We start from the raw sequence: 18,545 nt of genomic DNA on the forward strand, positions 1-18,545 counted from the left end.
AAGGGACAAGGATATCGTATTATCATATTATGTAGTATTGATACAAATTAACTCAATGCCTAGTCATTTGTCTCTGTCAGTTGAGCAGTAGGCCTACCACACAGTAAACCTAATCACTATTTTCATTTTCATTGTCTTGCGCCGCTAACTTCCCTACCACTGGTGTGTCGTTATTCCAAGTGATGTCATCTTCACTCATCTTCTCGTCAGCCATGCACTGCAATCAAGACCGAGAACATTCTAGGTCGCGTCTTTTTGAACCTTTTGAAAATAGTTTTGTTCCAGACTATAGAGATCAAACTGTGTGAAGCTATTTCCAAATGTTTTCTGGAGATGGTCTCTGATATTCCCAGCTGCTGTATGTGTAGCAGAAGCCACTCCATCTGAATAAAGCAGTGGTGTTGAAAGCGTGCCAAAACACCAGCTTATAACTAGCGTATGTTGCGAGTTGTATTTCCGAATGTAATACATGCTGAATGGAAGCATTCTTTTTATAACTGCAGCTGTTGAAAGCCAGACCCTTATTTTTAGGTATATTTCATGCTTTTTCTCTACATTTATCACATCAGGATTTACCAAAACAGCTGTAAATGATATAAGAAAGACAGCATTGTTTAGGTTGGGCATGCTATCGCCCGGATAGTGACAAAATTTCCACGACGGAAAAAAATAAAAATAAATAACAGGAAAGTTTGCCGCATTTATGGATATCTACAGGTGTGGCAGTAATGCGTTTTATTATCATAATGTTTAATTTCGTACGTTCGTTGTGTCTAATTTTTTATTAACGCATACCCTAGTATGTTTTGTTTGGCTCTCTGAAAATCATTGAAAATAAGTGGGGACATGAAAAAACAATATTATTACTGATGAATATTGAATTTTCACGACCGCATTGTAATCAAAACAGACTTTCAACGTATTAGGTCGTGTTACGTACATGTAGTACGTGTTGAAGAGATGTTAAGTACAGAACAAAAATGGCCAGCCGGACACCAGTGGGATCCGAACCCACAACCTCCCGATTTTGCGTTGGTTGCTCTACCAATTGAGCTATGGTGGCCTAGGCCATCTTTGTTCTGTTTGAAAGGATCTGAGCTACAGGGCGACTTAAACGCACTCTACAGTGTGCTAGCAGCAGTGCCAGACCTGTAGCTCAGATCCTTTCAAACAGAACAAAGATGGCCTAGGCCACCATAGCTCAATTGGTAGAGCAACCGACGCGAAATCGGGAGGTTGTGGGTTCGGATCCCACTGGTGTCCGGCTGGCCATTTTTGTTCTGTACTTAACATCTCTTCAACACGTACTACATGTACGTAACACGACCTAATACGTTGAAAGTCTGTTTTGAATATTATTACTATTTGTTAGGTATGTTGGCGAGTAAAACAATTGTGATTCGATTGTTTTTATCACATTTTAAACCTACTTCTCTCCCAAAAAACCCTATATTGGCCCGAGTAACGAGATATTAAACAATCACTTTGTTAATTATCTCGCCTGCCTATATTAATAGGCCTAACAATCGTGAATATTTCTTAACTAAAATAAACGTGTTTACTCATCCCGAGGTGGTGCAGCTCTCTCTTTTTTTATACAGGCCCCCAGTGGAAGGGAGTTCATGCACCATTTTTACTGCAAATCAACCTTCCTGCCATTCGTAAATCTCTGGCAATACGGTACCAGGAATTGAACTCAGGCTCCCGAGATCGGCAGCTAATTGTGCTAACCATTACGCTGGCAGACATTCTTAACTACAAAACACAGACACACATACAGGAGTGATGCATGCTTGTAATGCACGGGTCGGACACGAAACTATTCACCTGTTTGCGAGACGTCATCGGAGTTGCAGTAGGCCTATGCTACGGAGGCGGACATTATTTAACTATGAAACACAGATGTACCGCATGACTTCGACACGTGTTTTCATTGCGTGGGTCATACGGACGAAACTATTCACAAATTTGTGTGATGTCATCAGAGCTGCATAAGGCTTGTACCTGCTTCAAAGCAGAATCATTGTTCTTCTCTGACGAATTACATTGTATGCAAGATTTTTTTCATTTTCTTCGTCTCAAGAAGCCAAGGAGGGGTGTAATACGTGAGTGAATATGGTATACCACTGTGCTCATAATGTTTCTTGCATCACTACTAGAGGGGCCAGGAACCATAGGTAGTGACATCACCTCACCATTATACCATCTATGTGCCACTTCACCTTGTATTTGAGTTTCCTGAGATATTGCATATTCAGATTTAGTGAGTGTCCATATCTAAACAAAACCTGGATTTATCACTAAACACCACCTGCCAGTACTTCACCTGCTCAAACAAAATCATCACTGTTGAGGTAGTAATAGGAGATGATATAAGGGATGGTGAAAACACAGATCATATTCTGCAAGATGCATCATATCATACAGGTCGCCACAGGATTATACAGGCAGGATGGGATATGTCTCTGAACGGAGGCCAGCAGTGTTGCTGGGTTCGTTGCTGGTTGTCAGATGAGACAGTTCTCTTGTCTGGTTGTTAGCTGATGCCTTTCAGAACCTACCCAATGCATGTGTCTTCCATGATGGTTCCCATGGCTACCAACATTGTTGCACAGCAAAGTTGGAATGGCCCAAATGGCAATTGATTTACTTCTTTGAAATTTTGATTATGCCGTCCTTGCCTACCTCGTTAATTACTAACACTTGTCCTTGAGGGAAACTTAATGCCCCTTGTGGCTCTTCCTGCTAGCAGTAGTCTTCAAAATTGAATTTGTCATAACTACCCATGGCAGTATTGTCTGTCAACTTCCTCTGTTCTTACACAATTCGTACTGGAACCAAGTATTAGATTTGGTGGTGGAGAGCTTGAGTAAAGTTTGGAGCAAAAACAGGTCCACCTCTTCAATACAATATTGTCCAACTATTTTGTTACAATAAATAGTTTTTTTTAATGTTTGAACACGATTTGATCTGTATGGAATCATCTTCAGCTAACAGTAAGAAATTGTGAAAAAATACTGTATTTCTCCAAATTCAAGACGACCCCCACTTTTTCCTTCAAAAAGTTTGTCAGGCTTAAAAAGTGCTTTGTGAAATAATTTTATTTGTAATGAATTTCAAATTTAATTTGAGGAAAAAATACAGAAGTATAATGTAAATCATACCTAGTTCCTTAATCGTTTTCATTAGAGGTATCTGATACAGCCTTTGAAAGTTCAGGAAATTCTGCTTTGCGAGCCTGCATTCGTATCGCATCTTGTGTTATGGCCATTCCGACCTTGCGTTTTTCGTGCACAAACCTCACAATTTCATGTTCGACGTCTTTAAAGCGTCCTTGTTGCAGGCCACTGAATGCCTTTCTTGTACAGTATGCATTTGTAGACCATCTTTGTCTTCGTACCAACGCCGAACATTGGCTTTAGGCTGATTCCAGAGAATTTTCAACCCAAGAAGGAAAAATGTAAAAGGTTAAAATAAAACTCAACAATTAGTTTTTATGATAGATAAAACATTAAATTTTATTTATTTTATGATATGTATTCATTCATTGATGTCTTTCTGTTTTTAATTGTGTGGTTAATTGAACCTTTATGTGCAGTTTAAATTCATTTGGCATTTCTCAATGTGTTAGGAATTACTGTTTATTATGATGAAAAGGTATCAAAATAATTAAAAAAATGTTACGTCTAATGCTCTTTCTCTTCATAGTAAAGTACTTATTTAGGTTATTAACAGTTTATATTAGGTATAATAAGGCGACAAATTTATTGCTGCAGGCGTGTAAACACGCAACGAAAAAGGTATAAAAGTTTCTGTATACGAAAAGTGCGTGGCTCAATTTAAATAACATTTGGTATGCAAAGCCAATACTGTACACCCCTTCAAACTGCTATATCATTCATTTAAAATTTCAAATGGATTCATACGAAGCTGACAGTAAAATACGTTGCATGTTTATGACGTTCTTGCGAGCGCGCAGCCGGGGAGTTCCCCGTCGCATGGAGCCGTGTGTACAGGAATGCTGGAGACGAAATTGAGTGGTACCAGTGGCAAAGTGATGATGAAAAGCATGTATCCCAAATTCAAGAATCTGGCACAGTTCAAGAGTGTTTTGATAAAATAGTAAAATCGTGTCCCTTGTTTATGAAACGCACATTTTTTAAAAGAATGCAAAGCAAAATGTTCGAAGTGCAGAAAAACAAACGATTGAAAATTCAATGGTTTTGCAAGTGGATTTTGCGGAGAATTTCACTATTCTTCCACAAGATGAAATTCAGAGTTGTTATTGGTATTACCGACAAATTACGATATTTACTCCTGTTGCGTGGTTTGCTGGAGGAAATCACGCTTCATATGTGATTATGTCTGACCATATGGAGCATGACAAATATGCCACGCACTCATTTTTAAGCAGAGTATTAAGACATCAAGGAAAAACGACCAGAAATCACAAGTGTGTTTATCTTCTCAGATGGGGCGGCGAGCCAGTTCAAGCAAAGGTTCATGTTCGCAAACCTAACGTTTTTTAAGGAAACTTTTGGATTGAATGTAACTGGGAATTTTTTTGCATCCGGTCACGGGAAAGGTGCTGTTGACAGTGTTGGCGGAACACTAAAACGTAATTTGACTGTTGCTCTAGTGCAAAAAGAGACCTTATAAACGTGCACGATGTCGGGAAGTAGCGAAAAGAAATTCACCAAACACAGTGTTATATTTGTTCCTTCTGAAGATGTTGAAAGGAGTAAACCCCTTCTGAAAAGCTGCTTCGCCTATATCTGTGCAGTACCAGGAACACACGATTTTCACTATGTGGCGTCATTAAAAAAAAATACATAGTTCAGGCAAGAAAATATTATTATTCAGAAACAACTACCACACACTCTCTACATCCAGACTACAAGATCGAAGCAGATGATAAAAATCCACCTCGTGATACGACTTTTGAAGTGGGAGACTTCGTCCACTGAAAATACAGCGGAAAGAAACGTTCCAAGTATTATGTTTGTACCATAGCTGAAAGTGATGTTTATTTTGTAACCAATTTTTGCAAGTGCAACGACGAAGCTAAACTATTTTGTGAACCACCGACGAAAGACAAGGGCTTTTTAAATGAAAATGAAATCGAAAGAAAATTACCAGTGCCTCGATTTACACGTGCGAAATGGTATTTTGATGAGTCTATACCAGAAGCAGATTGAACATAATTTGTTTTTTCATTTTATATTTTTTTCTGATCAACCTTTCATTCAAACTGTAGGCTACGTACTGGTAAACGTTGAATGTCCAGATATTTTTAAATATTTTAGTTCATTTTACATTCACTGTTATTAGTGTTAAATAAATGCGTGACAATTCATAAAAACACTTTGGTAGGCCATATGTCCGTACCAGTACCTGTAATTAATATATTATTATTATTATTATTATTATTATTATTAATATTATTATTATTATTATTATTGAGAGGAAGGAAGCTTGTAGTTTTACGTAACCGATAAACACACTATTATAAGCGACTGAACCTCATATTTTACGTGAAATCGGAACCACCGGACGTGACTTTCACGTCGAAAATCATAGATGCATTAATCGGGACTCGAACCCAGTCCGTCTTGATGGTTGCAAGCAGTTTGACTGTTGCGCCATCTCGCCCCTTATTTATTATTACTTGCTGCAATATTAAATATACATTTGATCATTCATTGATCGTATTTGATGCAGAGTTAAAGAAGCCCCTCATGCCATGTCGCCATAGTGCAGTTTCGCATGTGTAATCCCATGACGCTGTCAAGTAAACACGCGATGATTGCTTTTAAATATATTACGCAGACATTACGCAACTTACACATTTGTTTTTTTCACAAAATGTACATTTGTCCTTCTTGTAAACAATATATTGACATTACTAATAAAAGTTACCACCATTCACAGAATTTAGAAAAAACGTAAAGGTATGCGAAGTTAAGTCCGTCCCGTATATACACACCGATTGCTACCTTTAAAAGTTTATAAAATCGCATGCATCAGGTTTATAACAATGAAAATTGTGGGGGTTATTAAATATCATCTAGACGTTATTAGGCGTTAATCTCAATTTGTTTAGGTGGCAAGTTTCATATATATGTTAAAAAGAAATGTACAAATGGAAACACGCGATGCCTGGAATCGGCCTTTAGTTATGCTGTATTTTCTTGTGGCTGCACAATTATTCATTTCTGCGTATTAAATAACTATTAACTTAAAATTGGCTTCATAATATCGACTAGAACCTGTTTAAAATTTGCCAGCATTACCTGTTCCACATGTTTCTACAATGCGATGATCCATCCCGAAAATATTACTGCTGTCTATAAAATTGTTACTTTTACGAAACGTCAGGTATAATAGACGCATTATAACTCTGCCATTTAGTCGTGGTCTTTCTAATAATTCGGAGGGTTGCATCCTTGCTATTCCAATTCGAATGACATTTCCTATGCAGCTGGGGCTCGGAAGTACATTATGGTCGACCTTGCAGTTAGCTCAAGAGAGTAGTGTTTTGATGCCATTCTGTCGATTTGAGAAACATGTTTGTAGAGTTTAGTAGAATGTCATTCTCTCTTCACTATTTTCCGAGAACCAGTGACGTTACACAAAGGCACTGTACAACCAGCTGCCCTGGCTAGCAATGTGTAATGAAGAGACATGTTGGTCAACAAGTTTTATGCGTGCATGCAGGGGTTGAAGGGAAGCAGCGTGGTTACCATTGGTGCTGCCAGTGATGTTCATTACTGTTAGGTTGCAAATACAAGACGCCCCTTCATTTTTCACATGAAATTCTGAGGGAAAATGTCTTTGATTCGGAGAAATACGGTAAGTTATTGCCTCAAAACAAATGGCCCTTGAACAAATATCCTAAGAAGCTGAAGACCGAGTTTCCTCACTTCATTTTTGCACTCTGTCCTGTGTCACCTGCTAATCTCCTTGTTGGACATTATCCATCAGTCGTCAGAAGTACACTCAATGTTCACAGCAACTCACCAATTTATTCTTCAGATAATCACTATGTACTGTAATTTATTTTGGATGTTGACTACTAGGATAGAGAGAGAGAAATGTATAATAAAAGGAACAATACCGTAATTATCTAACGATTTAGTTTAGTATCACTACTAATTAAATGATTATCATTTAGATCTTCACTTAAAAGTCATCACTATGCAGTCGCTAATCATCATCATCTAAGGATTCCATTCCGGACATGTTGCTATCACTTCTGTTAGGTTCACTTCTACTGTCACTGCTGCTGTCATCATTGTCATTAGTTCTTATGATGGATTCTATTCTCTCGTCTACTAGTTCCTTCCATTCATAGTACTTATTTTCATATTTTTCCACATGGCGACAAACTCTAATCCAGTCGCTTTCCCCATCTGAACAGTCCCAACACGAGGATACAGCCAGCATAAGCATAGCCACTTGAATGGTACCCTGCTGGGAAGAGGAATCCATTGCCTCATATGGTTGATGACACACTCGTACACAGCCATGAGCTTGTACCAACTGGTACCTCGATTCGTCTATATAGGTGACCTTTCTCCATGCTTTGACTGTCTAATGGTGGTTTTTCTTTGCCCATGTCACTCGTCGTGCCTTGTGATGGGTGTTGAGCTGAGGTATCCTCATGGGATGCTTGCTTCTGTATCCCATTGTGAGGAGATAGTTTTGGATGGTATAGCTGATCACGTCATTGTCCAGCACTGAATTGATCAGTGATCTGCTGCACTGTTACCCATCCATCCGCTTTTACAATCTGAGCTAGCCAAAGGTAAACCCTGTCATCAATGCATCTACACCATGACAGTTGATCTGGACGGCTGTGGCTTTGCCCAAATCCACATGTATATACAGTACACTTGATATGGTGGCCCTTGGAGAGTCCAATACCTGCATGACTTCAGAGATGGAGTCAAAATCTATATGACCAGATGTATTGGCCATATACATGTCTCATTCCACTCTCCACGTATGTGTTGTATCAATTTATATTGGAATTTTTCTTTTACTTTCATATCTTTTAATTTTTCATCCTTTTATTTTCTTCTCCCTTATGTCTTTCATTTTTACTATTTTTCCTACTCTCATTGTTACCCCTAATCTGTGGTCTCTATCAAAAGGTACTTTTAGCAAGGCTGTTGCATCTAACAGCTGTCTATGATTTGCTATTTTCACCAATAACTAATCAATTACTGTTTTAGTTCTGTTTCCCCATCCATGTCTTGTAAGCTTTCTACTATTATTCTTCCTGAACCAATTATTGCCCACACATAACCCACTTCTCACACCAAAATCCACCAACTTCTTTCCCTCTTCATTCCTCTTTCCATATCTGAAAGGTCAAATTACTTCTTCCTTTCCTTTTCTGTTGCATCCTACCATTGCATTGAAGTCCTCCATAGGTCACTTTCACATCCTTATTTATCTCTCCAGTGTATCCAAATGTTAGTCCATATCTTTGCATTGCATCCAGTCTGTGGTACATACACTTGAATGAAATCTTGTACTCCATTCTCTGTCCTTAATTGTATCTTTACTATTGTACTAGCTGATGTACCTGTGCTTCGCTACGGGATTCTCAGAAAGACTGACTTCGTGGTTTTTCTAACTGAAGTCAACATGGGTCATTACAAAAACGTCAGTAGGAATGTAGTGATTAAAAGCAATGTTATCACATAAAATACTCTTATCAAATGAAAAACTGCATGTTTTCTCAATTTTAACGAACAGTTCTACAGTTGATATAGATGTTGATTCCCATAGGGAATCTGAAATATTTGTCCTGAATGAGCAAATTTATAATACCAATATAAATAGTCCGTTATTGGACATTATAAATTTTCCAGTTCTACAGTGCCGATCTTAACAGTCCAAAGTTTGAGCTAGAATGATGAGGCCGCAGACAGCCGTGAACACTCCTCTGCCATTCTTCCGTTAAATATGCACACTGCTCATTCCAATCAGTGGCTCAGAGTAGGGATTGAATAGCTTGAATTCTATGATGAACCAGTGTGTTACGTACAGTAGCATCAGAAAATTTATAAACCAGAGGAATGGCATGCTAAAGAAGAAAGTTATCAAACTCCCCAGCTACTTCCTGCCTGTTACACTCGGTACGACCGGGCGAGTTGGCCGTGTGGTTAGGGCCGCGCAACTGTGAACTTGCATCCGGGAGATAGCGGATTCGAACCCCACTGTTGGCAGCCCTGAAGATGGTATTCCGTGGTTTCCCATTTTCACATAGGGCAAATGCTGGTGCTGTACCTTAATTAAGGTCAAGGCTGCTTCCTTCACACTCCTATCCCATCGTCGCCATAAGACCTGTCTGTATCGGTGCGACGTAAAGCAAATAAAATAAAAAACTCGGTACGCAGCAGTAACCCTATCTATTGGAGATGAGTGGCAACAGAAGACACAAAGCATATCACAGCAACAATGGTCAATGTAATGTTACTGATGATCAATTATGAGCTTTCTATATTGTAGGCCTTCACATTTAGTTTTCTTCTGACTCTGTGATATTAGGGGTTTCTTATATAATAATTATTTATAGTGTAGACTGTAGTTACTTATTCTGCAACTTTACATACTGATTTTCATTGAATTCTGTTTACCCATTTTCTCGTGACTCTGCGCTGATGTGGACTTAGTAACAAAAATCCAAATTCATGAATATATCTGTGATCATAGCCGGGACGATAACAATGTATAAGACATAAATGATCAGAAATTTATTACTATCTGACTGTAAGTTATGTAGTATTTATCGATACAACCACTAATAACATAAGTATTTGAGAATTACATTTTAGGCCTTCTCCTAAACTACCATTTCACTCAGCGTGAATAAAATTATTTATGGCCTAGATTATAGCGACTTATTCCCAGACTTTGCATACCGATTTTCATTAAGATACAACCACTAATAACATAAATATTTCAGAATTAAATTTTAGGCATTCCCCTAAACTATCATTTCACTCAGCGAGAATACAATTAGTTATGGCCTAGATTATATCGACTTATTACCCCAATTTTTGCACATCGATTTTCATTAAGATGTGGCCACTAATAACAAATATTAGAGAATTAAATTTTAGGCCTTCCCCTAAACTACGATTTCAATCAGTGTAAATAAAATTATTTACAGCCTAGATTGTAGCGACTTATTTCCCAACTTTGTATACCGATTTTCATCAAATTCTCTTCAGCTCTTTTCTCATGATGCGTGTACATATATACATACGTACGTACAGACACACAGAAATTATGGGAAATTAAAAAGTGCATTTCCTTGTTACTCTGGACACGACTGATAGAGAAATACGACCCTTTTTAAATTCTGAGCAATGTACAGACAAAACTCTTATTTTATATATATAGATGTAGTCCACTTTACATACTCATCTAAGATCTCGTTGGTTAATATCGCCACTCCATTCTTTGCTGTATGTCCTCCACTCCAGTAGACAGTGTATCCCTTCTCAACTTTTTCTTTCCTTTCTCTCTCCACTTAACCTTACTCAATCCCATCATAGCTAGATTCTCCTCTAGCTATCAGTCACCTCTTCTGAATTTCTAGTCAGTGATATTGAGGTTAATTCTCACTTCATAACGTTCTCTAGTGGTCGCCCACATCTCTGTTCCCCGAGCATAAAATCAGAACATTGCTTCCAAGGAATGCCCTAGGCTTTTTCAAGACTGATTTTAAAAGTGCCATTTTCATTTGAGGCTCTAATTAAGATTGTTTCGCCACCCCCAAGGGCTTTTTAGAGCTACTGCCAGCAGGAGATCAGGCCGCTCCTAACATGGAGTATAAGTGCCTCTTGCAGCAGCCCCTAACCTGAGGTCAGACACTGCTCGACGGGCTCCATTGTTATTTCTTGCACTGAGGGGACCATTGCTTCACCTGAGAAAACTTATCTGCTCAAAGCCATTGGTCACCATAGGGGATTGGGTCATTTACTGACACAACAGGGAAGTACCTTATCACCTCTTCAATTCGTAGCAGTCATGGATACCATTTTAAAGGAACTAAAAGGAAAAGGTAATAAAGGTCTTCAGGCTCTAGTGTTTGCAGACGATGTGGCAATATGGGATGAAACAGAGGAGGGAGTGCAAAATAATCTGAATGATTGGTGTAAGATGTTTGATGATTATGGAATGAAATTGAACCCATCAAAAACAGTAGCATTGAAAATCAGCAGACATAATACAGAATGCAACATAAAAATACAGGACCACCAAGTTGAAGGCTAGTAATAATAGAGCTGAGATAGAAATAAGAGTAACCAAAGGCTCTAACTTTTACAGTATCGTTAGACACCTACTATGGGATGAGAAGGTCCCACAAAGAACAAAAATGATCCTGTACAAGTCATATTTTATTCCCATCCTTGCATATTCTCTGGAAACCTGCACACAAACATCAAAGGATTGTAGTAGGATTCAAGCCTGTAAAATTAATTTTCTTAGAACTGTCCTCCAAAAGACAAGACTTGATCATGTGAAAAATGATGAGATCCCATCTAACCTATGTCTAAATGAATCGATGGAGGAAAGACTTGGGTCATCTAGACTTAAATGGTTTGGGCATGTTAAATGGATGAATAGTACAAGGTTACCATGTGCTTATGTGGAAAAGAGAATAACAGGTAGAAGACCAGCTGGAAAACCAAGAAGATGGATGGATCAACTGAGGGAAGACATGGAGAGAAGGGGATGGGATTGGGAATCTGTCATGGACAACAAAATCTTTTTGAATAGGCAACTTTGGAAGACGCTCGTTTTCAAATACCCTACCCGGCTCGCTGGAAGGGCAAACCGATGATGATGATGATGATGATGATGATGATGGTGATGACTGACACACTGTGTTGATTAGAAAAATATTATGCAGGATGTTCCACCAATCAACAATATGTAAGTACACTATCAGTATTTAATATTTATGTACCAATTTTGGTCCCTTTGGGACCATCTTCAGCTCAACATACATGAAATTACAGAAAGCATTTGACAAACACGCTTTCACATCCTTTCTCATGTATGTTGAGCTGAAGATGGTCCCAAAGGGACCAAAACTGGTACACAAATATTGATATTGTACTTATACAGTGTTGATTGGTGGAACATCCTTTGTAACATTTTTTTGAATCTAAGTAATCATTAACACAGGAGGAGAAAATCGTTAACTATGACTCGATGTTGAGGCGCTGGCTGTACGGTCTTCTTGCTGTTGATACAAAATTCTGCTCTTTCTTACTTTGGTCCAGACTTTTTCAGGTCTCTTTATGTGTTCATGATTAATGAGGGTAGCATTTCATCAATTGAACAGAATTTAATGGAAACTTTTCAGCATTTTTAGATCAGGAAGCAAATTGAGGTCTTAGCAAAACATCATGATTTCCAGGCAGTTAATAGTGTTTCAACTGGAATTAAATCATAAGGCTATTATAACTCAGTTCTTCAATATTTACTTTTATTGGGTTGAATATGGCATTACAGCATTTGCCTTGATTAAAATGTTTATATTTACACATAGATGAGGATAATTTATTTCTTGTTTCAGACTGTGAAGAATGAAGGTGTTATGGCCCTCTATAAGGGCTTTATTCCTACCTGGTTTAGAATGGGACCTTGGAATATAATATTCTTCATCACATATGAACAACTGAAGCAACTCTATTGAGAACGTGTTCTCCATAGTCTGCATTGTTTGTATATGCATTTATGCATGTTTTAAGATCTGGTTTTATTTTATTTATTGTAACATATTGTTACCTAGTGCTCATCTTTGAGTAATATGTTGAATTGTTGCCTTCTTTTGAAGATTTACGTAAGAATTTAAACATGGCAATTCCTTTCTGGTCCCATATTTTCTTCGAAGTTTAATATTACTGTTGTATGATTTTTGTTCTAGTCATTGTGAAGCTAGCATTGTGATAAGCTTGTACATGAAGTTAAAATAGTGTAGTGTTGTGACTCTGAAGCTAATGGTTATCTTCATTATTTTTGGAGGATCTGTGAAGGACTGAACTTTTTTCAGTTACTGAATGAAATGTACTGGAACTTGTTACTAATATTTTAAGGATTAATGTATGAAAGATAGAGATTATTTATCAGATGAAGTTCCTACTTGTGCTTTTTGTTTATAAATTGTGTATTTATTTTTACAAAACCAATCATTAGAAGCAAGTAAGACATATTAGCAACTTTCATTATTTAAGTTTACATCAGTTTATGGTACTTATCTGTTAGTTTACCATAAATAATTTTTCATTGCATTGTATATACAGTATTCTTCTTGGTTGTGGTTTGATTTAGAACATTGTGGCCCTTCACGCAATTCTGTGAGCGATACTCCATTGTATACCACAGTCTTCTGCTGTGTTCATTATTCTTCCAAGTGGTAGATTTGTCAAACTCTTTATCTGGTCATTGTGCCAGTTTGGAGCTCATTCCCTCAGCTGTTTACTATCAGTTTTGTCCTGATTGATATGCTTGATGACATGGCCAAAAAATGTCAATATTTTCCTTTGGATGTTTGGGAGTAGGCATGTTTGGGGCAGTTCTTAGCTCCTTCAGAATTGAGTCCTTCATTCTTTTTACTACCCTTGATATTTGTAGCATTCTCTGACAGTATGCTACCTCAAAAGCTTTGAATCTCCTACGGTATGCAACATTTACAGTCCAGGACTCTGAGCCATATGTGACAATAGGAAATACTAGTCTGAACCAGTCATCTGTAATGCTAATGAAAGGGAAAACCAACGTATGAAACTGTGAATAATGTTGAGTCTCCTGAATTCTGTATTGTATGGATTATAGGCATAACAGGACTTTTTAATGTAATTGGAGGGTAAGAATATCCTCTGGAGTGCAAGTTCACAACTGAATTTTAATGATGTAGGTATACAGAGTTTTCTGTATAAAACTTGACTGCTCGCACATGGCTGAGCCAAGGCCTACTGGCTGGCTTCTCCCATATCTGCAGCCTACCTGGCCACAGCCGGTCTGTGCTCTGAATTTGCTTCTTAAATCGGTAAGTCTGCACATACAGTATAAGTAACTAAACTCAACTCCTGCCTCATAACAAATGCTGGAAATGTCTTCCTACCGTAGCTAAACAGGCATTGCACCGGTAAACATATTTTGATTGATGACAGAAACCACTCAAAATAATGCACATGTTCTGCAGAATCAGCTGGTTTTAAATTTTTAAGATGTGTGCATTTGTTAGATTTGAGTTTTAATAATGTTGTTGCTGTATGTACAGAAGACACTGAAATGTGTTTTTTTGGCACTGAACCAGTAGTCTCAAACTTATTCATAGGATCATGAATTGAAGTTCTGGAAGGAGGCAGTGTGGAAGTGAAGGACAGGAAGTGAGCCAGACAGCTAAGTGGGCTGTGGGTGTGGGGGAAGCTGGCCAGCTTAGCTGCATACGAGCAGTCATGTTTTATACAATAAACCCTGTAGTATGGCAAAAAATCTAGATTTTCTCCATTAATTTTTTGGCATCCCAATTTTGCTTTGATAGGTTTATTTTAACTTTAACATTCATTTATCACGAGGCATGGGAAGGTGATTTTTGTTCATGTTGATCTGTTATTTCTGTTCACTATAGTGACCAGAAGAGATTGATTCCATAATGGGGCTGTTTGCTATTTATTTATTTATTTATTTATTATATTCTGTATATCATGCAAATATTCTTCTGTAGAAACCTTTCTTGATAATGCAAAAAGGTGTTTACTTACTGGCATTATTTGGTTGTAAGTAAATTTTAGGACTAAGAATAAAAGACAGAAAATCCTCTCTTTGAAGAATGAGGAGGATAATAGTACGAAAATGAGATTTTGGTTCTGGGAGATTGTGCATCCATTACCGGTATGTCAGTATGTGTGTCTCTGAATATTGGCATTGGAGGCGCTATTCTAAGAACAATCGATGTTTATTGATATATTTGCTTGTATGAATATTGCATTACATAACTGGTATATCATACACCTCTACTGACTATATTTTATAGTGAAGTTATACAACCTTATTTATTCAAATAATTTTCTACCTCATTTGTTTTCCCCTCCTCATTTTTGTGAGACACTGAATTAAATTTTAATTCCCTCACCCCTTGTTAAACCAACCAATGTACAGTATCACAGTATCACCTTTCCATGCAGTTAACTTTGCTCCTTCTTCACTGCATTCCATTTAACAATAATTTCAGTCAGATGTTATGGTATTGCAACATCCACATTCCATAACTACATGTTAATAGGAAGTCTATACAAGAGATATCAGTAATTTGTGAAGATGTACAATGCGTGAAGTTTTCTTCATAGAAATGTACAAGGTGAGATCTTTATACTAAAATTTTTTAGTTGAACCAAAGCTAATGTTTTATTGGCAGAACTAGACAGTAAAGTTGATCACAGTACATTGCTGTATAGGTACGTTGTTGACAGTTTAGTGTTTTAAGCCTACAAAGGAAGGTTGTGAATGGAAGTGGCATTCTTGTGAATCTTCATACTATCACCATGATTTTTGTTTGTCGTTGTACACCTCATTTATTATATTATTGGGTAATCATTAATGAAGAAGGGGAAAGTGCATGAAATTATTTCAGAAGAAATAATTGAATGAAATAAAGGCTAGTAGCAAATGAAAGATGATAGCTCTTGGTATATTCAAACAGTATCGGATTTTTCAACCTGCAGAATTCTGTTGTGCATAAAAGATGGCCCTGCCCTCCATTTTTTTTTTTACAAAAGTTGTTATAGTTGTAGGAAAACAGTGGGAGGTGTTTCACCCAGAGGATTTGTAAACTAAAGTTATTCATCTAACAACTTTACAGTATCCTGAAGAGAAAAGTTTCTACACAATTCATTGTGAATCTGCTGGTGGGTATGCTGCAGTAACCAGTTCCTGTAGTCTGCTGTTCTTTTGTGCTTGTGTGATTTTCTTGCAACTGGTAATGAAATCGCTATGTTGAAGCAACTACCACTATCAGCAGTTTGACATTCTGACATGAGGAAATGTGCAACTTTGCTTTATTTATAAAATAATAAACCTGGTGCATGTGGATAGGAGCTAAGTTGCTCGACATCTGTGCAAGCACCTTTTCCCCACTCTCTCCCTATTTTATCTACTGTGTAAGGTAACATTTAACTTGAATTGCATACACAGTATAATCTTTGCAATTCTCACTTTCATAATCTGTTACTGCTCAATGGATCATCTTCTTACTGGCCTTTTTCCTAATTTCATGGGCTTGGCACTTTCTGTGGATTTGGCCTGGTTTTACGGCCAGATGGTCTTCTTGATACAAATTCTATGTCAAGGGGTGCACTCACTATTGCGCGTTTCTGTGGTGGTTGGTGATGTAGTGTGTTGTGTGTAAATGATATGCATGAAGACGAACATAGATGCCCAGTCCCTGAGTTTGAGAAATTAACCATGTAAAGTTAAAATCCCTGAACCAACTGGGAAGTGAACCCGGGGCCCTTTAAACTGAAGGCCACTACACTGTCCATTCAGCCAAGGTTAACTGCTCAGTGGATATGGGAAAGTAATTAGTGTAGTAACTTAGCTGCTGGCTTTCCACACCAATCCATAAGCTTTGATTCCTGAGGAATCTTGTTTGGTTGGAATTTCCACCTGAAAAATAATGTGCTGTCAGGAAGAGCATCCAGCCTTAAAACATCTGGCCAAAATCCAGCATGAACCAGGCAGCTCCAGAAATACCTGGACGAGTTGAAGAAAGACTGGTCATATGATAATGACTTCCACTGTTAACAATTAATTGGAAAAATTTTTGGTTCAATATTGACTTCATTATTTGAATGTCCAGTAAATAAATTCACAGAAGAATGTAGGATGGTAAATGAGGATTTCTGTGATAAAATATGATTTTTACCTTGGCTATTTTGCTAAGGATCTAATAATTATAAATTATTTCATTTTATTGAAAAGGATACAAAACTACTGTAGATATTTGTTGCTTCATTCTTGCATTTAGATATGAAAAGTTATAAAGAATTCTGTACACTGAAGGAAGTTTGTGGAAAATTATGCTTGAAAACGGTAAAAAAAATTATTCAAGGAAATGATATTTTTCTATACTATAATTATCTGATGAGCCAAGAGATTTTGTTAAGTGACCCTGTAGACATCTGCTAGCTTACTGAGAGTATGGGGTTTAAAGTAACTTAATCTGTAATATTTATGATGAATGAAATTAGGAAAGAAATAAGAATCTTGATCTTGCATATTTCATGTCCCTTATTTGCTCAGGCTACTTGTTATGTTTTCAATTACTTGTACAGTATATTTTCAAGATTTCTGTGGACTGGTGATAGGCACAAGTGGGTGATGAAACTTCATTTGATCTCCAGACAGTTGCTTTTGCAATCTGCTGGTCATGATTTGGTTGTAACAAATAACTCGTTAAAAAGTTCATGTAATGGGGACAAAACCTCCTTTGTGAAATATTTTAGCTTAGAACTTCGGCCGGTAAGGTTCTGTCATCTAAGGTGCAATATTGTGTTAATATTGTCAAGGCATTCTCACTCTTCATAATGTATGTGCTGCGGGTCAGTATATCTCCAAAAATATTATCACATAGGAGGTTTTGTCCCGGCATTGATGATATGGTCTTTTTTAATGTACTTTTTCTTTTGCTTTAAAATGCTGGCTCCACAATGAAACATGGTTGATTAGAGCATAGATTTTATGCTTGCTGTAGGTATGTAATGTTTGGAGTGTGATTTTTCTCTCTCTCTCTCTCTCTGTGACAGTGGTGCTGAGTAATCGTAAGGGAGTTAACTGAATATTTGGAAGCCTTAAGGAGAAACGTCCTTCCTTTCACAGAGGATCTGGGTTGGGAAAATGTAATGCTTTAATTCTTTACAAATTGTAATAGTTGCTTTCATGTATGAAAAATTAGTGCATTTGTGCCTTTTTAATTTTACAAAATATTTGAATCCTTGAATTATTAAAAAACAGTGAAATGGAATTTATAGGGTCCCATTCTATGTACCTTAGGATGGTCTATATTATGAAGTACTAACACCTTACATGACATATCAATTAGAGTGCACTTACGATCACACTAGTAACATTGCATTGATACTGAAATAAACCATCTATGCTCCTATCAACTAATTTGTCTGAGAAGTGTTTGTTACAAGCATTTTCTTGTGATTGTTTTTGTGGAATATATTTGTAGTAAAGATCTGCAATGATCTGACTGTTTTTAGACATGCTGTGTACTTATGTAGCTGTGCATCTGCTTTGAGCTTCTCTGTAACTTTGTTGGCTTTATATAAAAGTATCAGAGAAGTGCAGTTATAGTTCTCTAGTAATAATTAAGAGTTGATGTTATTTCAAACACAAGGCATATACTAGTCATTGCTGCCAGGGGCATTTTATATTTTGTTGTACTTGATGGTTGCTAAATTCCATCTCCACCAACCCTTTTTCTCCTCCAGAAGAGACTGATTGTG

General features: G+C 37.3%; 1 protein-coding gene and 1 non-coding gene across 5 annotated transcripts in view; both read left to right on the plus strand.

Annotated features, from left to right (window-relative positions):
* The window catches only part of Bmcp (uncoupling protein Bmcp mitochondrial), a 122,455-nt gene extending 109,108 nt beyond the window's left edge, over positions 1-13,347 (plus strand). For all 4 annotated transcript variants that reach the window (XM_067151258.2, XM_067151259.2, XM_067151260.2 and 1 more), the window contains one exon: positions 12,608-13,347. In XM_067151258.2, coding sequence (XP_067007359.1) covers positions 12,608-12,727 — 120 coding nt within the window. In that variant the 3' untranslated portion in view covers positions 12,728-13,347. The remainder of the gene's footprint in view (positions 1-12,607) is intronic.
* TRNAS-CGA (transfer RNA serine (anticodon CGA)) lies at positions 1,191-1,267 on the plus strand. The gene has a single exon. It is a non-coding gene; the product is annotated as a tRNA-Ser (tRNA).
* Positions 13,348-18,545: the final 5,198 nt, after the last annotated feature.

Source organism: Anabrus simplex, chromosome 7 (genome assembly GCF_040414725.1).
Source record: "Anabrus simplex isolate iqAnaSimp1 chromosome 7, ASM4041472v1, whole genome shotgun sequence".
NCBI classification, from domain to species: Eukaryota; Metazoa; Arthropoda; class Insecta; order Orthoptera; family Tettigoniidae; genus Anabrus; species Anabrus simplex.